Genomic DNA, 23,118 nt, shown 5'->3' with positions numbered 1-23,118 from the left:
GGTTCAACTACGTGTACACAAACTCTGTTTGCCTCAAACACTGAAGGTCTGTGGGTAATTGCCTGTATGCACTATGGGCCAGCTACCACTGCAGTTTGTGCAGATGCAGAGCAAAGCCCTGCACGTGGACACAGATTGTTATTTCCCAGCTCTTCTATCTCCCTTTGTGGACTCTATTGTTTGCTTGGTAGAAACTTTGTTCAGTAGTTTCTTTCTCTGTGTAGTGTAAAACTTCATAGCGCTCATTACTTAAGTCCTTAAATTCTGAGTTTTACATCAGAGGATTTTAGCAGTTAACAAACTCCCCTTGAATATTATTGTTAATTTAGTGCATAAAAGGGCTGAATGAATAGTTTCAGTCTTATTCTTCAACCACACAGGAAAAATTTGATCTGTTTTAGTACAAATAATACAGCACCGTGTCCATCTCAGTGATCACCCTGTGCTCCTGTTCTCTGGAGCTCTGGTGTATTTTAGTGAGTGGATTCCACCCTGGTTTTCTTTCATATAAACAAATAACTTGGTTAAATGAGCACAAAAATGCAACTTTAAAGGTAGCTTTATGATTAATCCAAAATTCTTTGCTTCAAGCAGTCTGATCATCACTGCCTGGAGACTCCGGTACAAGCTGAGAGAGGGAAGCAGCAAAAGCACAGCTGTACCTGAGAGCACCAGGCAGGACAGTGGTGAGCAGAACCATCCTGGGAGATGTTTTGGCTGACAGCAGGGGAGATGGAGTCTGACAAGTCAAACACAACTTTGGAATAGGAAAATATTCCAGTGTTACTTCCTAGTCCTCAAATGTAAAGTTTTTGCAGAAAAGGGACCAATCACTGGGCTGGTGGTTAGATTATATTTGTGTTTGGATTTAGTTTTCTAATGGAAAAGCTGGTATTCCAATAGGATTAAACATGCTGTTTCTATATAGAACCATTCCGTGGTACTCACTGAATATTCTGCATAATACGGGGGACTTTAAGTGGGTGTCAGATAACATTTAAGCCATTCAAGTGAGAAAGTGGAGAAGGAAAAAAGTCAGGATTCTCTTAGCTTAATTTTGCAAAATTCCTCTCACGGATTCCTCCTAACTCTCAGGAGCTTGGTAATGGAAAGCTCTGTAGGAAGCCAAAGCTGTACCTGGCACTAAGGTACAGTTGAAAAGAGTTAAGTCTTGGCTAATTGAGAAGTGGGATTGTGGTGTTTGGGGATTCTTTTCAGAGGTGGAGGCTGACCAAGGACAGCATTGCTGCTGATGTAGAGGTAGCCCTGGCACCCCTGGCCAGCCAGAACAAGTCCCACTCTACAAGTTTATGTTCCTTGTGATGGGCAGAAATTCGGCTTCACTGTGAAATGCAAAACTTACACAAATCAGACCAGCACATTCACACTTAAAATCATGTCTTGAGTTTCCAGGATAAACCTTTATTAGTAGGAACACAGGAGAGACTGAATATATTAAACATTTTTGGATACAAGTCAAAGATAAAGAAGAATTTCAGCTGTAGACTTCAATAGTAAATATAGATATGACTCTTTAGGAGGTGTTTAACCATGCCTTATGTTACATATTTACCATAAAATATCCATACAAGTACAAATTCCAGAGGTAAGACTCTGTAAGAATTGTAATGTTTTCTCTAGGATAACTTAAATACCTCAATGGCATCTCTGTTTTTTTGATTCACATCTCACTTCATATTAGCTTTATAATCACTGCTATTTTTCCCCTGCAGGAAGACACTGCAAGAGAGCTGCCACCATTTGACCCTTACAGAATACTCTCAGAACCCCAAAAGAAACACAATCACCTTGTAACTCCAGTTCCTGCAGCAGCATCCCAGGCTGGTGCTGACACCACTCGTCCCTCTCTCTCTGTTGTGTTTAAGCTGGCATTTGCCGATCAAACCTACCCCTACACTGCAGCTGTTCTGGTGCTTCTGCTGCTCATTGTCCTGTCCTTGTATCTGCTTTGATGTTGCTGTTCCAGTGTCTTCAGTGGGAGCGCAGTGGTGCTCCCACAATGCAGCTTTTTCCTAGAGTTTCTTCATTGAAGATTTCAGTGTCAGGGGCTTAAAAAGAAGTTTTTAAATAATCCTGTCAGTACATGCCTTGTACAGGCAAGTTCTCATCTGCACTCAGTAGTTATGGATTCTCTGAGCTATTTGTGTTGGCTTCTGTTATAAATGTTGGGATTCTTTTTGTTGCTTGTAAGTGAACCTTTTGTTATGGCATAAAAAAAGTATCATTAAATACAATGAGTGTGGTCTTTAATTACTCTGGCATTAGTGTGAGGCTGTCTTTATACTGTGTCAGAAACCTTCGGTTAAACACTGGTGCATTTGCCTTTTCCACTCTAGTTCACTCCTACTCCTTGGATTTCCTTACCTTATTACAATAGGGACATTCACCAAAGATGACATTAAAACTCTGTCTGCTGGTAGGAAGGCCTTGTAGCCACTGCAACACAAGAAGTAGGTTAAAAGTCACATTGGTTTCATCTCCAATGTAAGAAACACCTATTAATTACCAGAGTTCAGCTGATGAACATCTGACAGGGCACATGCAAAGTCAGACTGTGATTCCCTTTCCCAGACAGCTCATGTAGGAATCGGGGATGACAGGACAAGTGACTGCCACAATGTTCCTTATGGGCTCTTGCTTAATGCAGAATTTAAGTGGCCAGTGCTTGTTGTCCAGAACGTGCCAGCTAATGACAGTTTGTGTCACTGGTCACTTTACCTCATAGAGACAGGCCTGGTGGAAGGGCTGCCCACAGCGAGGATCATCACACACTTGGTCGGGTGCGCTGCCATCCAGCCGATAGGCATAGCAGATCCCACAGTCCTTGGCAAAGTCCTGGAACACAACAGCGCAGCTGAAAGGCAGGGGTGGGCTGCTCACACACAAACACCTTCACCTGTGGTTTTGCTTTTGCAGCTACTATTACCATTTTTTGCTTTTAAGACATACATATTTATGTCACAATGGCTTAGAGTGACACTGGGTTCCAGATGTGCAAGACCTGACGGGGTTATATTTCATCCCTTACTGAATTACATCTCCTTCAACAAGCACTTTCATACTTTTGGGCACTTTTTGTTTATTAAGCAAATTTGATTTGTCATTATAATTTGACATTAGACACAAACCCTCAGTCAGATCTTAATTTAGAAGTTTCATGAGTGAAAGCAAAGCTCGTAATCCAGGGTTAAAGCATTGTCAAAAATTAGTTCCCAGTTTGTTTGAAATGCACCAGTATTTGGATGGCCTCTTGTCCCCTCTAAGCAGCTCCATCTAATTAGAACTGAAGTCATCAACATCCCTAACAAAATGTTTGGACTTTCCACATCTCATTAGCCACTCTGGAACTTCCTCTTTTCCCTTTAATAGTGGAGCCTGTTATCAATGCCCTATGAAGGCCACAGGGAAGTGTGCACCTCTAATCAAAGGTTAACAAGCTCTGACAACTGTTGCTTGAAGTTCAGAAGTCCGTGTGACAATGTATTAATCCAATTACCTCTCAAAAGTCTCTGATTGTCCCTGGCTCTTAGAAAGTGACCATTTAAATGTGACTTTTTCAGTAATAACAACTGGTCATTAACTAAAACCAACTTACGCTTTTTTCCAACACAGCACGAGATGGAAAATCAATTCCTAGGAGCTCTCTCAAGTTTTGTAACAAACTGATTTCCGGATCCCTGTGGGTGGGAGAGGGGGAGAGAAAAATCCACACGAGGAATGGCAAACACCATTTGAGTTTCCAGCCTGGTTTACTGGGGACACTCACCACAAGTGCATGTTGTTGTTGAGTTTAGTTCTCAGAGGGTTCACTTCTGCAAGCAACAGACAGGAATAATGGCATCACCCCAGTGAACCTCTCAGGTTCCAGGTAGGGATTGGGATCAGAGATCTGAGTCCAAAGGAGAAACCAGTGGAATTTGCTGCCTTACCGTGATCTGCTCCAAGGAAATAACACTCTGGAAGCATGTTTGGATGGCGAGGATCTACCTCTACGTTCACCGAGACATTGTTTCCTGCAAGGTGAAAGCAAGGCCATGGGGAAGCTTTGCAGTCAAGGATTTGAAAAAAGAACCATTTTTAAAGGCAGTTTTAAATTGGTTAACTCAGGCTGGGTTTCATAGGATAAATAATAACAAAGTTGTGAGGTATCCAAATGATTGTACAAAATATCAGTATATATCAAATATTTACATTTCCACAAACTAATTAAAAATAGCAACTGATTAAGAAAACCTGTCAGGCTTGCATTTCTTTTAGACTTGGCTAAACCTTTACACTTATTCAGAAATAAATGTAATCAACCCAAGTTAGATGACAAAACCCATCCAAAATCTTGGTGAAACTTTAGAGACATGTAACTTAGTAATTTGTCTTTATCTTTTACAGTTAAAAAGAGAAGCCCAAATCCAATATTAAGCAGCAGAAGTCTGTCCCCTCCCCAGCAAATTCCAGGACTGAGACAACAATACTGTATTTTTGAAACAGCAAATATTTGGCTTTACAAGACACCCCACCATTCCTGGAAGGGCTCTGTTCCTCAGAGGGAATGGAGCAGCTCAGTGGTGCTCTGGATCCAGTTCCAAAACATCACAGCAGAGTCTCTTCTGAAACAAGCACAGGTAAAACCCAACCTTTTCTGTAATTAAAGCTGTGTTAAGCTTTCCATCCTGGAAGAGGTGGGAATGAATGAAATCAAAGTTCAGAGGTAGCTGAAGGTTCTCTGTGCCTGACAACAAAGGGCTCAAAGCCCTGTCCCTCCTCTGCTCCAAGGCACTTTTTGAGGCTTTTCTTCCCTTTTCCTTGGCCTGTGGCAAAGGGCAGCAGGACCAGGACAAAGCTCCCTGACTGCACACAAAGTGGCATCTGACCCATGGCATTCCAACCACTTGCTGAACTTTTCCCGTCCTTCCCTCCACTCCTGTGAAGCAGCTTCCCTCCAGCTCCTTCCTCCCTCCCTCTACAGCTGTCAGGGACAACGTGGGTCCAACTCTGTATTCTCACATTTCTACAATTTGCTATTGATGATGTGGATTTTATATAACTATAAAATTCCTTATCCTATATATATTAAGACCTTAAAATGCCAGACGCCACTTATAAACTGGGGTACATTTTCAGGTGTTGACAGGGAAGACTTGTTACTTCTCTTTTATTTCTGTCCTTTCCCCTTGCCTCCTTTAACCCCCTTTTTCCCCTTGGGCTGCACTCTAATATTCCTTCCACTCCAGGATAGGATGAATCTAAAGTGTGAAACTCTGGAATTTGTGACTGAGGTAAGGGCTTCACCTAGGCTGTTGTTTCACAAATCCTGATTTTTATAGGGTTACCATGTAAGTGCTCAGCTGTTAACAGTTCCATGTTCATAATTCACAAATACACAAGGTTTTCCTGCAGAAATTTTCATTTATCTGACACCAGAAAGTTGTTATGAATTTCCCAAACAGGATCAGCTTGTTCTAGAACATTTTTTTTAATATGCAGAAGAGGAGTTCTGTCTTTGGTTTTAAGTGCTGCCTTTCCTTTCCCAAACCCAAAGAAGCAACATCAGATGAGACAAGCAGAACAAAACAGCTTCCCTGAGTTTTACTTCTCAAATCCACTGTATCCCTTTAAATCTTTTCCTACCTATTGCAATTCTTCTGGTTATAGCACTCCGTGTGGGATTTTCTGGCTCAAGCACCCATGTCTTCCCATCGATTTCATCAAGGGCATCCCAGAATTCCTTCAGTGACTCCAATGCTGCCAGGAACTGATTGTAAATGTCTATTAGGGAGTTCTAAGAAACAAGAAATTTAAACAGATTTCATTGGGTTTCCATCAGCAACCTGAGAGAATATTTAAAAACCAATTTATTAATTTAAGGAGTGTTGAAATCCACGTGTGTGTCCCAGTGTATCGTGATAGCATAAAACAAGGAATATCACCTAACAACCTCATCATTATCTCAAAATTAAGCAGTATAAAAACAGGTGCTTAAGGTCAGCTTCCAAACCCTATAAATAAGGCACGAAAAGGAGAAACTATCTAATAAGCAGAGGATTACATGTGGGGGATTTCAATATTTGAAAGTGGATTACTCAGAATCAGAAATATCTTTCATTAGACAGGACAATATACAGGACAGCAATGCAAAAGAAATCTTTTGAAATTATCAGTGGGCAAAAAGAAGTCACCATTTCCCCAGGAAAAGACTTCTGCAAGAGGAGAAAACACTTGGTGGTCAAGGGAATCCTTTGCAGGTGCAGATCACCCTTGAGGGACAGATTTCAGATATCTTGAGGTCAACAGAAAAAAGCAAATTAAACATTCTGTTCTCAGACAGGCATATTTCTATGAATGAAACAAAATATATAAGGAATGGTTTCCTTTAATCTGTAGTGATTATATTCTTCCTTTCTCCCCTGGACAAAGAGCAGCAAATTATCTGAGTGTTCTCAGATGAAGAAATAGAATTTTTCTACATAATAACTTTTTATATTTTGTGCATGTGTATTTTAGAAAGAAACACCATAGCTTGGAAATAAAATGCTACATTTTTTCCTGCTGTTGTTAAATTATATTAAAGTAGGAAAGCACCTAAGCAGAGAAGTGTGAATTCTGCCAATCTCAAAATGTAACGCTTATTATCTTTAAAAGCATTTTGTTACTTTTATAATACCTGAAGTGATATAATAGTGTCAGTCACTTAACCACATCTTAGAGTATAGTATCTTCATCTTAAGTACTATTATTTCCAGTATTTTAATAATTTTCACACAGTCCTGAAATGTGATCTTTTGTGCTCTGATGACACTTAAATTAATAGCATAATTTTCTGGTACTTGCAACAGTTGCTTTCCATTTTGATTTTTTACGTTTTTCTATATCACATACAGATAAATCCTCTAATAATCATTTTTATCTTTATCTTCTGGGAATTCAAAGGGTTTCACTAGAAAAAAGAAACATCAAGGGATTATAACCCACAGATAAGTTTTAAAATCCAATTAATTTTAATACTAATTGTAATTTTGCAATGATGTTCCTTAAAAAGGTAGTTAAATCTTTTTTTTTCCTACACTGTTCATTTGATCTTATTTGCATGCTTCACTGATGTTGCCAGCTGTCTCCTGTTTATACGTAAATGCATCTACAGCTATTTAAATACATCACCTGCTTGTCATGCAAACCATGAAAACCCAAGATTCCTTTTTATTTGATTAACCAACTAATTTTTGGTTGCTGCCCAGCACTTTTAGAACAGCCTGAGATCACACTTTTCTTTGGTCTAAATTACACCAAGACCACTGTTAATAATGTCAAACAGCACAACTCTGTTTCATGGTCTCCCTCATACAAATGAATTAGAATTTGTGTGAAATATGTAAAAATTCTTTGGAAAACAAGACATTCCTCATTCAGAGTGTCAATGCTGCTCACCCTCGCTGTAAAAGCACTCACAAAGCCAAACTGGCTCCTCCATCCTCCACAAACACACTGGCTTTGTTTGATGGGTCCCAGGAACTGTGACCCCAGTGTCACCTCTGTGTTATCAGACTCCATGGATCCCACATCCATTCACACCACTGACTTTGTCCAGAGAAAATCAGATACTCTGGACCTCCCTGACTCCAAGGGGAGCACACCTTCTCTTTTACCAGGAAAATATCATGTGATTTCTCAACCTCTTTATTTCCATTTCTGTCGTCTCCACCTCATCACCAGGACCTGCTCATCATGCCAGTTCCTTTCTTCCTCCAATTCACACATTCTCCCAAGTCCACCCTTATTGCCCGTACACCATTCCCTCCAATCAAAGGAATAAGAAAGAATGGGAAAAAACCTCACTCTACTCTTGGTTCTTATATCTAAAGTCACAGAAGCTGGGAAAAATAGAGAAAATCTCGAGTCTGTGCCTGCCAAAAAACCAATAAAGCCTTTCAGGAACTTCTAAGAAGTGCTGTAACCTATATGGCTGTTCTGCCAAATTTCAAGCATGTGCTCCAAATCTTGGATGAACTAAATAGTAATCAAATGATAGTAAAAAAAAGTTCTAATTAAGGTAAATACAGAACAATTGCTTGCAAATTATTTTTCAAAAACAGATAAAAATGCAATTTTTATTCTGAGATTTTTTGGCTAAAATTCTTCCTAACACAAAATTTGCTTATCCAAAATTAAAACAACTTCAAAACCCCCTAATAAGAAAGATGAAATAGCCTAAACTAGAGGTACCATTACCTTTCTGCCTTTCATGAATTAATAAATAAAATACAATGTAATAAAGCAAACAGTCATTAAATGGAAAAGGAATCACCTAAAGAATTTATGATTCCTTAGATTTGTTTGGAAACAGTTCCTCATGAACAGCAGTTTAACAACTTCCCCTCTCCTTAACAGAAATCAAGCCAAGACACAAGCCTGAAATCTTCATAAAGTGTCTTGTCAACCATCTCCATTTTCTGCATTTACAGCTGGTGCCTGTGAAGTTCCTTTGGCAAGAAAAAGCACAATTACGATGCTTTTTATTGTGTTTTCATCTAAATAACCCAAGAATAATCTCATTCCCACCACTCCACCTTCTGCACCTTGCATTCCCTTTTCCTTGCTGGCTGCTGCACGATCTCATTAGTCATTAATTTCCAGTCCCATGACCTTCATGTAGCCAGCCATGTAGGCAGTGGTCAGTTTGGAAACCTCACCCTGACGTGAAACACCCTGATTCTCCAGAACTGCATTTCGAGCGTGGGCTAAAACTGGAGACAGCACATTTATCTGGTTCTTTAGAAAAAGGCTATAACAGAATTAAGTAGATGTTCTTGCACTTGTCATTGAGAAGCACTCTGCATTTATTTGGCACTTATAGCAGGAGCAGCAGCAGCAGCATTGCCCTTGGTGCTGATTTCTTACTACTCTAAAACATCTCCTCTGAGCCAGAATCCACTGGCTGTTGCTGCTCATGCTGTGAGACACCTGCACTGGCTACTGGGCTTGTCATGACGCACAAAACCCCACCATCTTCAGCTTGACATTGTGCAAGTTATAATTATTCATCCAAATGAATATGTCAGAGCAGCAGCAGCAGACCTCTCATCAGAGCAAAAGAAAAATACATCAAAACATTATCAACCCAGCAGGAAGACAGGGACCATAAGGAAAATTACCCATTTTTAATATGAATGCCATAAAGCCATGTCTATTATTATACGGAAGGGAAAAAAAAGGGAAAAAAAAAAAACAAAACAAAACAAAACACAACAACCCCTCAAGTTTAAAATCCATGAGCCTGAAATAGGCAGCAGCATACACAGGGGGTGGGAAAGAAAAATCAATTACCTGCAATCTATTTATATTTTCTTTCATAGCAGTTTATATTCTAATGGTGCCATTGCAACAATTTAGTTAAGCCTTTTCAATTTATACTTTAAAAGCGTAATATTAAAAGTTTAAGACCAATTGGTACCAAAACACCACGTTATTTTACTAGAGAAGAGGTATAGCCTGTTCTTTTTCCCTTTTAGGAACCAAAATTTTCATGCACTTGAGTACCTGCTGAATTCTGCTACCAGTGGTGTTGCAGCATTATCTAAGCTTAACCCATATTTTATCACGGTATGAGGGCTGCTCGCCACAGTGATTCCCACACATTTGGAAAATAAACACAATTTACACAATTACCAAAGCCATTTGTCCCCACAAGTGTTGGGTTCATGTCACCCACACACATAAGGTCAATTTGCAAAAGCTGCTGTACAGCTGAAGCATTTCTGTCTGCTGGTATTTGGTTCAGGATTAGAGCAGGCTCTCTGCAGCTCATGATTTCAGAACAGGCTCTTCACTTACACACAAACACCTTTTGTTCATGTGATCAAGTAGTCCCCAGGTAATTCTAACTGGAAAAAGATTTTAAGCAGCAGTGTTGTATATTTAACAGAGGATTTTTCCTTGGCTGTAGTGCCAGTATCAGTACATCCACCCCCTTTTTTAACTTGTCAAAGGCTGCTCCATGTCAGGTTTTTCCAGAACATTTTATTAAAACATGAGTCCATCTTTAAAATTACTAATAGTAAACACAGAGAAGCAGTCAGGGATGTTTGAAATGTTGTTAATGTGAGCTAACATAAATTGCAAGGCTGTAAAATTAATAAAACACTGTTGAAAATACTTATTAAGTTTGAGGTTAAAAACAGCACATGAAATGTTGGCTGGAGTGTAAGGATTCTAGTAAAATTCAAGGGAAAAACATTTATTTAAACTGTTCCAAACCATATCAGAGAATCAAAACCTAAAATTACATCAATAAATACATTTTTCATTTACAGTGGTTGATCCTTGAAGTTATTTCCTCTCAATATTAGTGGGTCTGAGGTAACACACAGAACCTTGAGCTCTGCAGAAAAATTATAATTTTTTATTAAGCCCAGTTTAAACTCATCCTGCTGCAACCTCCCAGCCATGTTCCCTATGTAAATTGTTATTTATTGCTGGGTAGAAACCCTTGTAAGAGTTAAAATTATCAGGTGCAATCATTTATGTAAAAACTAATTTCCCAATTTAAATGAAATATCAATTATTTTCTACATTCAAATTAACTTGTATCTGAATGGTCACATTTAAATTCATTTAATATAGCACACATGCACTATTCAGGAAGAAAGGTATATGAAATAATGTGAAAGACCCACAAAAGACAGCATAGTTCTTCATAGCAGCAACATCAGTTAAACTAAGAAATTAGAATTTCATTAAATACTTTCCTATATTGATCATAACTGGAAAAGTTTTATTAAGTTATGGAAACTCTATAGGAAAACAAACTGGGGAAAACTCTATAGGATAACCAACTCCTTTTTTCCATGTCTGTCAACTTTAGAGGGTGTTTCTTTTCTGGAAGACAGTAATTTTTTCTACATTTCACTTCCTTTTCACTTTCCCACCATAATTCCTAGAAAATTTTCAGTTATATGAACATCTTAAAAAAATCCCAACAAGTACATACAACATGCAAGATATTTCTCACAGCAAGGAAGATATTCAAGGTACTATGATAAAGAATATGGAACTCAGTGCTATTACATTTTCATAAGCATGTACAGAAATAAAATGCATACAAGGAGAAGAGCTGGAGTTAAAAACCAAAGCCAACCCCTTGTTACCACCCCTCCACTGCATATGTATTTTTATTTTAAAAAGCTGCCTAGTCCAGTAGTTACCTGTGGCATCCAGGAAACAGCAAATGGAACAGGAAAATCCACAAGGCAATCTGGTGGTTCTGTGGGATACTGAGGGAGGGAAAGAAAATACAGTTTGGGATTTTTTTTCCCTTAGTGATTTAAAGTCAGACTGATACTCAGCTGCCAAATTTGATAACAAAATATGAGCACTTCAAGCATCTTGAGAACTTGGCTCTGAGAGGAAACAGTATGTAAAGCATTTTCAGGAATAGTTATGAATGTTAATTATAATTTAAAGAAGAAAACAACATGTAAATGTTTTATATATCAGTATTTAGTAAAGGCAGGAGAATCACAATTTTCTGTGTTCAGTGGTCACAAAGGAACATTAAAGAAACCTTAAGAAACAAACATGAAATATTTTTTTAATTTCTCCTTAATTATACATACTAGAAAGCAAAGTTTAAAATATCAAACAACTCTTCCATGAGTCAAGAACTAATTTTCATTTAAGCTGAACTATTTGTTCTGAATGGTAACATTTTGGGTTTTAAAACTGAAAGTAATCTAGAGTACTTTATTTAAAAAGAGATGAGTGAACATAGACCCAAAATGAAAAAAAAAACCACCTCAATCCAAATTGAGGTAACAATAAGAAAATTTTTAAAAGGCTGTATTAAAAAAAAGAACCTATAAAAGGTTTGATAATTCTGTGACATCTTAGCTTATTACAGTTACAATCAAATGTGTATGTCAGAAATCATCCTATTTTTCTTAGACCAATTTAAGCAAATATTAAATACAATATTTATATTGGTTTTCTGAGCATGCAGCTAACTTTATCTAGACAAAGCATTTTCATACCCCTTGCCAGATCATTCACATAATTACCAAAAGTGTCTTAATTACTACACAAAAGGAAAATCCTTCCAATGGCCTATTTGAAGCCTTGAGGTCTGACATGCTCCTGCACTGATCTTAATCAAAGAAACAGCATAACAAAAATAAACACACTTTTATTAAAGCATGTTATTAAAATAAATGTCTTCCCAAAAAAGACTTCAGCCAAGTCTTCTCAAATGTAGTGTCTGTGTGTATGAAGGCAAATCAAATCCCCATGTCACCAAAACAGTATTTCACACACAAATTTTGTCTGGCAAGTTTAAATGCCAGACATGGTTTAAAAAGGACAAGCAACTGATCCTTCATCATCAAAAACACTTGAAAACAAAATGAAAGGAAAAGAAAAAAAAAAAAAAGAGAAAGGATTATTACTTATTAAAACAGGCAAGTCTGATAATCTAACCTTTTTATTGTATAAATCTTTAGTTGTTAGATGGTGCTGTCTTCTGCTATGAGGAGTATTCAGCTATTTTACTACTATCAAAAAACCCCACAAGCTTGTACAAGGACAGAAAATGGAAATCTCCATTCCTTCAGGGCAGTGCTAAGTTAAGGCTGAACAGAACCAGCCAATGCACCAGTGTCAGTGCTTGACCATGGCAACTGCTTGGGAAAAAGGAACATTGCCCTGTAATTTTTTCTGCATTTCTATGCTTTCAAACAGTTAAAATACTTTACTTTTTTTGTCCTAAGAGCAAGAAAAACTTAGGGCAACAGGTTGCACCAAATTTCTAGTGTCACACAAAGCATATTTATTCCTTATAAACAACACAACCTGGTTCCTCTCCTTGCACATTAAATAGACCATAATTGTACTTCCTGATGGATCTTTTCCCATCAGTGTATTTAATAATGGACTGACTAGCAAATTAATTATGCACTCATTACTCTCTGCATGTAGGACAGTTCTACTCTTTCTAAAAATCCACTTGAGAAACACTCATTCCCAAACAGTATTTTTTCCCCTCCTTTTCCCCTTCAAAGGTAAAGCTTGTTCATGTTATGTGAGACTAAAAAAACTTTGTAAAGGAATGTAAACTTTGTAAAGGTTTGTAAAGGAATACAGGATGCCTGTGAAGGTGGGATTTCATGCTACAATACCGTGCCCCTTCCTCATGCTTTCAAGATTATAACTTGAGATGATGGACCACAGATAGTCCCAAACAACATCATCCAGACACTTTCAGATCCCTTTTCCCCCTGGACTGATTTTCTGAAGACAACAGTTACTTGCCAGGCAATTGTCACCACACAGCCTGGATATTCACAGTCTCTGATGAGAGATTTATGCCTTGAAATGAGACATTCTATGAAGGAACGTTGTAATTTGAGTTCAGTGATAAGTACCAGGAAGAATTAATTTTTTTTTCTGCTTCTGCAAATACCATGGGTTTGATTTGCAAATACTGTCAAAATTAGACATTTATTTAGACTAAAAAGAAATAATTTTTCTGACTTCAGTTTTTCATAAATCTTTACATCTCTGACTTCAACAGCAAGACTTGTTAATAACCAACCCAACATCCTCTAATTCTTGTTCTGTGCACAGTCTCTGGATGGAGTGATAATGAAGGAAAGTCTCCCAGGTGGCTTTGTCTGTAATCCAGTAAAATGAGTGCAATATCAAAGTGTTTTTCATGTGATGCACAGATGCATCTTACAGATAACCATAATCCAATATTAATTTTAAATATAGTTAGCCCAAAAACTCAAGAAAAAAAATATTAAGTGACCTATCACCTTGCAGAACAGACACACCAGCAAGCAAACCAACCCTCTAAAATCACAATGAATTAAGAACAATCAATATATTTCAAGGAAGCCTCAAGATCTTTTGTCCCACATCAATTTACCTTTGAATTTAACTTGAGACTGATGAGATGCTGTCGACCACAAGAGTCTTCAGCTTTTAACTTGACTGTGGTCAGCCCAGTGTCCACATAGGCCACTCTGGAAGAGAGAAGAAAACTCTCAGAGCACTGCAGAAAACATAGTTTGAAAGGTCTGCAATACTCTGATTAGTCTGTTACAAATATTAATCAGAAGGAGTCCTATATGCCAAGCATTTCTGCTGCTGCAGATTTACTGCTGTTAATACACCAGCCTAGTGCTTAATGCAGTCATATATCTCTGGGTTATTTACAACATGTGTCAGGGCTCACGCTGTGGTCAGTGAGCACCATGTTTCAGTTTTCCATCACCAGAACCTTTGACACACACAGCATGTTCCTGTCAGCCTCTACTTATGTACACATTAAACTTCCTGTCAAATTTTTGATCCATTTCTGCAGTTTCTTACTCTATGAGACTTTTATGCTCTTGATTTGCTTTTCTCTTCAATGAAGTTCTCTTTTATTATCAATACTATTATTGTGAGAAATTCAGTGCATATTGGTACATATTCCAAAATCGATTTTCTGCAGAAAATAGTACCTGAACAGGTACAAAATGAGTTATTTATGATGATTTGCCTTCATTTCATGACAGTTTTACACTGTATTCATGCACCCTAGCAAGCAGAAAGTACATACTAAATGTGATAAAGTTCTAAAACTTCTCTTTGCTCAAGATGTCACTGGTTTGTTTCTCCCACCACAATAAAGTTGGATACATTTTTAAAATATATTGTTCTCTACAGGTGGATTCTGCTTAGTAGCTTCAACAATTGCCAAAAAGGTTCAAATCTCTCCATATATTTACCAGTAAACTGGGCATGTGGATATTTTGGCATTTTTACTATGTCATTCCTGTGTAACGATAAAAAGCAGCCCAAGATAATTGCACAACTTATCACCCAGACTGATGGAAAGGCCTAACAGAGTTCAGAGAGAGCATCTGCTTGCTGGCTTAAGCAACATTTATTTTTTTTAAACCACTGCATGCTAGAAAAAGTCACATGGTTCTCTCAAGTGAAGCTGGCAACAGAGTTGTAGAGGCTTGTGGAAGAAAAAGTAGATGTACACTAAAGGGTTGCACATCCCCAGGAAAGAAGTGAAAAGATGAAAATTGTCTACATAAATGAAATAGCCTCAATAGGAGGGAACTGAAAAATACAGATGGAAAAAGCAGTAGTGGTAGTAAGAAGGGAGAGAGAGATTATTTCATGTTTAACGCTGATTAATGCAATGTTAAAGAGACCTGCAGATTTCTGGGAGTATTTCTCCACAACAGCTGAAAGAAAGACAAATCTTGATAAAAGTGTAATTTAACTGGAGCCAGTTAAACTTGATATACTTTGAAAGAATTAGAGGATTCTTCCTCTAACTGGGGGGGAAAAAAATCATTACTCCTACTTTGTTCCAACTTCACCTCAAAAGTGTATCAGAGTTTTATAAAGATGAGAAACTACCTCTATACCAGCCCTCCATCTACTGCTTTCTGGGATGGGGACTTCCTAAAGCAGCAGCTAAGGCCCAGCATGGGTACTGCAGTGAAAAGTCTGCAAAAGTGTCTGCACCAAAGCACAACTGGTGCCTGCAGGACTGTGCTACAAAGATCCACAGCAAAGGAAAACAAAATTTAAAGGGATGCTACCAAGGTGTCTGGGATTTTACCTGTTCATTCATCTTGTTTGGACCACTTCAATCTTAATTTATAAGAAAGTATGGATTCTTTTAGTTTGAAGTCACACTTTTTGTATAAACACATAAGGAATTGGGTACATAAGTGATACTTCACTTCTACAGACTTTTATTCTTCTGTAGGCTCTGCTATTTTATCACAGTAAAAAAAAAGAAAAAAAAAAAAGGAATAAAAGGAATCAGCATAAAGATGGAAAGCCTCAAGTAAACCTCTGAAGTCCAGCATGACACACAAATGACTGAGAGCACAGGACCAGGCAAGATTCCCTGGAAATGGAGAAGGCAAGAGAAGATACTTCATATGAAATAAATGGGAAAGTATCAAGCATAAGATTTTTGAGATTTGAGACATGGACTTAAGAAATACTGGCAATCTTTTTGAATCCCCATGAGGGTTATAAGAGTCCTACAGGTGTTCTATAGCTGATAATTTGCCTTCCCAAGACACTAACTCAACCAGCCTGATTAAGGGGAAGTATAAGAAGAGCCTTTCTTATAACTTTACTCCTGCAGTAGTATCTCTCTTTCCCCAGTCCAAATCTTTTAATTTTTCAGTTGGATTTGGGTGCAGTCAGCTTCCAGCATGACCCAAAACTTGCTAGGAATGAGTAAATCTGGGGTACACAACAAGCAAGGGTTTTTTCCTAAGAAAAATCCTTAAATAAAGCTCAAGGAGCAGTGATTGCTCCTCACTGCCAGCACCAAACACAGGCAGTTCTGCTGAAAGATCATTGCAGAATATTCTTAACTGCCATGCAAATAAAGCATCACTTACAACTCAAAATCAGCCTCAGTTAAGAGGCTTTCTTAGAGAGTCACTTCAGTGTTAAAAGCACTCTGAAATCAAAGGTGTGACTTGCTAATGGACTTCACATTGCCTGTCCAGGTTATTCTCCTTTCAAGTCAGAATAAATCTGATGTGATTCCCTATGTGTAGCATAGTCCTTTGATCAGTGACTGACTTCCCCAACCCTTCTTCAAGATTTTGGGGGTGTTTTTTGGTTTGGTTGGTGTTTTGTTTTTTTTATCCATTTTGGGAGAGCAAACATAATTGAAAATTTACTTCCCACGTGTTTAAGAAATTTTACCTAATATTCTCAGACTTAAGTCTGTGAAATTTAAATAGAGTACAGCACAATTACATATTAACAATGACAACCACTGACAAAAACTTCAGCTGATTTCTCAAGGGTGTTTTAAATCTTTAAATAAAAGTGGGCCTTGAAGTGCCCACTTAGTGTTAATCACATGTACTTTATCTACATAGAAATCAGGTGGGAAAACTCAAAACTGTTTTTACACTTAAGGCTTCTTTATTTCCTTTAGAACAAGATACTCTTGTTAAAGTTTTGGGTTGAGAGCCTTTCACATTCTCTCCCCCACTCATGACTTTTTTTGGGTAGATTTACCTTTCTGTGGAATAAATAATAAATTCCTCTAAGAAGATCCTTGTGTTGAAAGAGCAGGTTCTTTAAAAATTATTATGCTAATTCTAAAAAAAGTAAGAAATGTCTTTATGAAAGCATAAAGGTAAATGACTATCAACCATAATCTATAGGGTTAGTCTTAACCAGCTGTAAAAAATAGGGAAAAAGAGAACTCTAGATATTAACATTAAATATGTTTAATATACCAGTAGTTTATAGGTCAAAGAAGAAATTATTTCTTAGCAGTGTATCACCTTTCAGCTCAGTTATTTGAGACAGAAAATATCCCTTCAGTTAATAACAGGTTTGTTGGGTGTTTTTAATTTAAAAACAAAGCAAAATCAGTTTCTGAATAGGGTAAATGAACAGAACAAGTACATTTGATATGTTCAGCTCACAAATACAAAAGAGGAACAGATATCCTAAAGATGATACTTGTTAAGATCTAAAATGATCATACCTATTCCAGCCCAGTATTTCTAGATCTCTGACAAGACAGGTGTAGTATTCTGGAGGCCGTGGGATGTGCAGGTCTTGTGTGTTCTTTAAAGCAATTTCCTGTTTAAAAGAACATTAAAAACATCGTTAGGAGCAATTTCAATATTTTTGCATCTATTTAGCCATGTGATTTTTGCAATTCATTTGGAAATATTAAGCTTATGTAAAATTAACTGTACACTGCATTTGTTTTGTTATAGCCTCCAGCTAAAACAGACAAAGAAGCTGTTTGGTAAATTACTTCAGATACTGGTAATGAAAACATCTGCAATTTAAAAAAACCCCACAGATGTTGACAACGGAGTCTTCAGATGCAAATATCAAATGTGCCTCTTTTTCAGCTAATAAATTTGAAGTCAAGCATCTTGACTGAAAGAACATTTCAAAATAAGGTTCTATTAAGCCCACAGCTGCCTCCTGGGCTCCACTGCCACAAAAGACAACACATCTAAGATATTCCCTGTATTATATATATATATATATATAAACTTTATATAGCAATCAAAAAACAAAATCAATTTCTCAGTTTTAACATCACAGCCTCCCTTGGAATAAGTTTTGGTACAGACACTTATCAAGAATGTAGTAATGTTTCAAAAAGAATTTTTATCAAAAAGTTAATATTACTGTGTAAAATAAGCCCTAACCATGTGTTTCAGTTGTGTTTTGCTACTTATTCTTTAAAAGTGCATTTAAGCTAAAATTATGCTTACAGAACACATGCATTTATAACATTTAGAATAAAACTATTAATAATTTAAATTAAATAAATTTAAATTAAAATATAATTTATAAGACAACTTTAACAATAATTTCTGCCAGTTCTCCTACACCGTCATCAGTGTTTTCATTCTCTGCAGTAACTGAGGATCACTATTTTGCTATTTTGAATGAATTACACTTTCACTGCATTCTCATTTTCTGAGTGCTTGTGTACATAGGCAAATAGATTGGAATAACTACTGTAAAGTATTCCAAAATAGACATTCTTATTTAGGCCTATTCCAAGCAGAGTAGAGCAGCAGTGTAATGCCAGGAGGAATTTCTGCTGTGGTTTTGAAGAATACTTCCTGTGTTTTATTCCTAAAGTAAAGTAGGTTGGATGAAGCATTCATCAGCAAGAATGCTCATAGTATAATGTTTCACTAATAGATAAGAATTCCCCGTTACGTGTTTATTAAAGGGTTTGCTACTTTCCACCCCCAGACCTGAAAAACTTTTAAAATAAGAATAAACAGCAGCCTCTGAAATATTGGGGAAAAAAAAAAAAAAAAAAAAAGCTTTCTGCATTTACTTGTCAAATTGTTAGACAGGTGAAAGCAATCCACTGACTGTATAACCCATTGTATAATTACAAGCCTGCTTTACCATCTAGAGAATAACAGGAATTCCAAGAAAATCACTGTAAAGAGGATGGCTCTACACTGAGATCCCTTGCTGGGATTTTAAATTTTCTATAGCACTCCAACTTCCAAAGAATACAGTCACTTAAAATCCTAAAGGATATTTATACAGCTATTACATGAACAGCATATATACAAAATCACCTCTTAAAAAAACCCCAAAAAAAACCCCAAAAAGTAGCTATATATCTATGGAACAGTAATCTGTAAAACACTGAAAGTGAAACCCAAAGCTCTAAGAACATCCCTTGTTCCACACATACATTCTTCCACTCACCAAAACAGTTTTCAGCTCCACCATAAAGCTGACAAGATCTGGGCAGCTGTGCAGTCTCTGGAGGAAAGAATCAGTTAATTTTCTGTAACTCATAACTTCTGGTGGTTCAGCCCAACAGTTTTTCTGGTATTGTCAAACCAAACATAAAAAGACCAAGTGTATACCACATGTTAAAATTTTCAATTACAGAAGAGAAGTTCCAGGAAACTTTACTGAGAATTAAACATCCCCTGGCATCATTTATGTATTCATTGAAACCACCTCCATGAGATACAGTGTCTCAACCAGCACCTGTGGCAAAGGCTCCTCCTTGGAAACAACGTATTCCTTGGGACTCCAAGGCTGCTGTATCCTCACTCCAAAGCTTCGTTTGGCTACTGAGATGTGATTTAGATGCCAAGAATGAACAGAGTCTATTAATATTTAATGTGAATTCTCTCCTTTGCATTGTGAAAAACTTGTAAAAAAGTAAATGCATTTAAAAAAAAAGAATCTGTTTCTAATTGAGAGAGTAAAGAAAAGTTCCAGTAAAATGTCATCAGTCATTTATTAAAAATGGTTCTAGCCTGATCTCAAAAAAAAAAAAAAGAGTAAAAGTTGAATAAAAATAAATATTTACAAAATTTCATCCATTTCTCATTATATTTAAAAATAAATCTTGGCTCTACAATGAAAGGAAGGTTCTTTAACCCTTTCAGAATAGGTGTGTGAGCACAAGATGTCACAGAATCACTATAAACAAAGATTTAAGACTGTTTAATAATAATAATAATATTTAAGTACATGGTTTTAAACTTGTATACCTGCTTTAAAATGTGCCGATACCCATGCAGGATCCTCTTCAGACACCAGCTGCACTCTATCCTAGACAGTTTTGTACAAATTTCAAACTCTCAGTACATCATTTTTCAAAGAGAGCAGAAAGCCTTCTATACACAACAGCTTTTTTTGGAAAAAAACAAAGGAAGGAAAAAATACTTCAAAACTGCTTTGAGTTTTGTGTTCAAAGTTACTTAAAACTTCCAAATGTCACTATGCCAAAGCCCATTAAAAATTAAGCACCAACCTGCAAAAGCCGAAAACAACAACATAATTCTTGCAAGCAAGTGTTACTTCATAAAATACACTAATATTTAAAACTGATAACCTGAAAATGTCAAAGTTACCTGTAATGCAGTTTTAATTACCCCAGCCTAGAAAGCAATAAAGCTATGGAATACCACATCTGCTCCCAGTTTGGAGTGGGCTAGCCTAGGCAGAACTAGGAAATACAAAGTTAAAGGCTCATCCATGTATGTGGATTAGCCTCTTTCACCCCACTTCCCACACACTGCTGGGATAAACACAGAAATAAGAACAGGACTTTTATTTAAAAGTTGGGCCATACCAATTAATACATAGAAACCGCAAACAGAAAATGAAATTAAAAAGCTCTTTTAACCATCATTGCTTAAATTGCTTACATAATTGCTTAAATTTACAACTTTGTATTGAATTTGCTGTTTCCCAAATGGTGACATATAAATGATCTATAAATACAAATTATATAAAAAATACAATTTTTTCCCAAGTACATTGCTTCATATATGTAAATACAACCAATTAATTACAACATGTTTCAAAATTAATTAACAACAAAATATTTTGATATAGGCAATACTTATTGTCAGCATTTATTAACACTGATGCTGTGCAATTTTGTTGCAAGGTTAAGCTGAAACCAATGAGAATTAATTAATAACACTGATATTGGAAAAAAAAGAATAACTCATTTTCATATCCATTATTGCTTTTATCAAAATTAACTTTGTTACATCACACTTAGAAACTGCTACCATAAATTCTCTTACCTGGCATTTTTCAATTGCAAATCCACTGGTAGCAGTATCCTGATGTGGAAGTTTCTACCCTTGAAAATAAGTATTTAGTTAATAAAAAGGTCAGAAAAGAATAATATTAGACACTTGTGGGAATGATTCCCCATCAGATCAGCTACTAAGAAAGAAACTTTGTCATTTCTGTCTTTCTGGAGTATTATTCAGAATCTCTTTCCTTAGGGATAAAAAGCAGTATGAGTGACAGGTACAAATAATGTTAATTTTAATTCTGAAGCTGAAGTACTCTTGACCTTTAATTCACAATATTCAGTAAAAATTCTTCAGCACATCACATTTCATAAAGCAAACATAACACCTTTCAGGAGAAAAATAAATCTTATCCAGATCTGGACAGGACAAAAACATACAATTTAATCCAAATCATGCTACTGTACATGAAAGTTTGCCTTCAACTCCAGTAAAAGACAAAACAGATGCTTATCATAAAAGTAACTACACTAAAAAGAACCTTGGGCACTGATCCACAGTACATTTCAGCAGAGTTTTACAAACTGTAAACAAAAGCAGCCCCAAGTACATAAATTTAATTTTTTTTCTTGTTAGTGCAATCCACATGAGGCAGCTTCTAAATCCCCCCTACTTGTATTTTCAGTCCTTATTGAAGTTGTCCTTCTACTTTATTACGGGATGAGCAAAATAAAACTGAAATACAGAAAGTTGGTGAAACCTCGAAGCAAAGGAAGCAGATAACTTATCTTAAAACTTTTATTCCAGACCCTACCCCAGCTCAGGACACCTTGAAGTTGGGAGTACTGGATCCCCAGCACAGGCAAAGCATGGACATACTGGAGTTAATCCAAGGAGGAGCTCTGAAGGTGACCAAGAGCTCAAAGCTTCTCTCATGCCAGGAGAGCCTAAGGGAGCTTGGAATATTTAGCCTGGAGAAAAGACGGATCATGAAAGACTAAAGAAGGTACAGCCAGATCTGAGTGACATACACTGACAGGTGACAGAAATACAGGAAATGTCACCTAAACAGAATGAAAAAACCCTCATTAATACTTAAGAAGGGATCAGAAATTGGAACAAGCCATCTAAGAGGTTGCACACTCTTGGAGATATTCACAACCCAACTGCAAACGGTCTAAAGCAGCTACTTAAGGCAGAGGACCTCCAGAGGTTGCTTTCAATCTCAATGTCAACTACATTTTTGACAATGCTAGTGGACACAGCCCGTGTCTTTTGCCATCTACTCAGAGGAGTAAAGCCCCACGCTATTTCTAAATTAAAATACACCCGTTCAGAGCTCTGTGTATGTGATATTTTAAGGAGCCACAGCTGCACAGTGTCAGTGAAGGCATGCCCCTCACCCTGCCTTAGGCGCTGTTCTGCCCCCTGCACCGCGCTTTCCACATCCCGAAGGACGATGCAGACGCTTCAGCTGAAGCCTCAAAAGTAAATGAAAGGAAAACACCCTCTATCAGTCATTTATGTCAGCTTTTACCACAGGCCATGAACGTGGGCATATTCAGCCTTGCCCCAAAACTACTATTGTCAGCGCAACTAACCCAGCCCAGAAGGGAGCAGGAAGCCATTCCCTGGGCAGACCCTGCGGGACGGTGGCGAGATCCCTCAGGGCAGGGAAACTGCATTCCCCAAGTCACATTCCCGGTGGCTCAGCCAGGAGCCCCGGCAGGGCGGGAAGCGCTTCCCCCTCAAAGCCAGGCGCGGCACAGCAAGAAGCGGTCTCCCTCCCCAGACCCGGCAGGGCAGGAAATATCCCCCCCTCCATCTCGGAGTAAGGTCCGCCGGCCAAGCGGCGCCCGGGCCGCGGTACCTGGGCAGTGACAAAGCCCTCGTAGGCGGTGCCGTGGCGGTCCTGCGGCAGCAGCAGCGGGCAGTGCCGGAACAGAGCCCGCGCCCCCGTCCCGGCCATGTTCCCGCTCTCCACCACCGCCGCCGCCGTTCGAACGCGAGGCCCCGCCCCCGCCGGCGGGCGGCGCACGCGCCTGAGGGG

At 37.7% G+C, this 23,118-nt stretch overlaps 2 protein-coding genes across 6 annotated transcripts in view; one reads left to right on the top strand and one right to left on the bottom strand.

The window, feature by feature from the left end:
- VRK2 (VRK serine/threonine kinase 2) overlaps positions 1-2,274 on the top strand; it is a 41,116-nt gene extending 38,842 nt beyond the window's left edge. Inside the window, exons 14-15 of one of the 3 annotated variants that reach the window (XM_053973428.1) lie at positions 592-686; positions 1,734-1,822. In XM_053973428.1, coding sequence (XP_053829403.1) covers positions 592-666 — 75 coding nt within the window. In that variant the 3' untranslated portion in view covers positions 667-686; positions 1,734-1,822. Of the gene's footprint in view, positions 1-591; positions 687-1,733 lie in introns of all 3 variants that reach the window. The other 2 variants (XM_053973429.1, XM_053973427.1) reach the window with 2 other exon arrangements.
- Positions 1,395-23,042, bottom strand: FANCL (FA complementation group L). 3 transcript variants are annotated; one of them, XM_053973430.1, is made up of 15 exons: positions 22,939-23,042; positions 21,114-21,167; positions 20,067-20,127; positions 19,555-19,637; positions 19,264-19,320; positions 17,546-17,643; positions 13,931-14,027; positions 11,214-11,282; positions 5,647-5,797; positions 3,951-4,034; positions 3,788-3,833; positions 3,617-3,698; positions 2,740-2,856; positions 2,386-2,457; positions 1,395-2,069 (listed from the first exon to the last, which is right to left on the bottom strand). In XM_053973430.1, the coding sequence occupies exons 1-15, from the start codon at positions 23,035-23,037 to the stop codon at positions 2,034-2,036; spliced, it is 1,206 nt and encodes a 401-aa protein (XP_053829405.1). In that variant the 5' UTR covers positions 23,038-23,042; the 3' UTR covers positions 1,395-2,033. The 3 variants fall into 3 exon arrangements, with proteins under 3 accessions (XP_053829405.1, XP_053829406.1, XP_053829407.1); XM_053973431.1 differs by lacking the exon at positions 19,555-19,637 and having other exon boundaries at positions 21,114-21,172; XM_053973432.1 differs by lacking the exon at positions 3,617-3,698.
- Positions 23,043-23,118: the final 76 nt, after the last annotated feature.

Source organism: Vidua macroura, chromosome 3, assembly GCF_024509145.1.
Source record: "Vidua macroura isolate BioBank_ID:100142 chromosome 3, ASM2450914v1, whole genome shotgun sequence".
Lineage (NCBI taxonomy): Eukaryota > Metazoa > Chordata > Aves > Passeriformes > Viduidae > Vidua > Vidua macroura.
The sequence above is the reverse complement of the archived record's forward strand: the minus strand, read 5'-3'. Positions and strand labels throughout refer to the sequence as shown.

Coding starts and splice junctions, on each gene's coding strand:
- FANCL (XM_053973430.1), bottom strand. CDS start 23,037: ATGGCCGGGACGGGGGCGCGGGCTCTGTTCCGGCACTGCCCGCTGCTG. Junction 4,035..5,646: donor AACCAGAAGAATTGCAATAG/GTAGGAAAAGAT, acceptor TTCACCTTGCAG/GAAACAATGTCTCGGTGAAC. Junction 2,458..2,739: donor ACCAGGCCTGTCTCTATGAG/GTAAAGTGACCA, acceptor CTTGTGTTGCAG/TGGCTACAAGGCCTTCCTAC.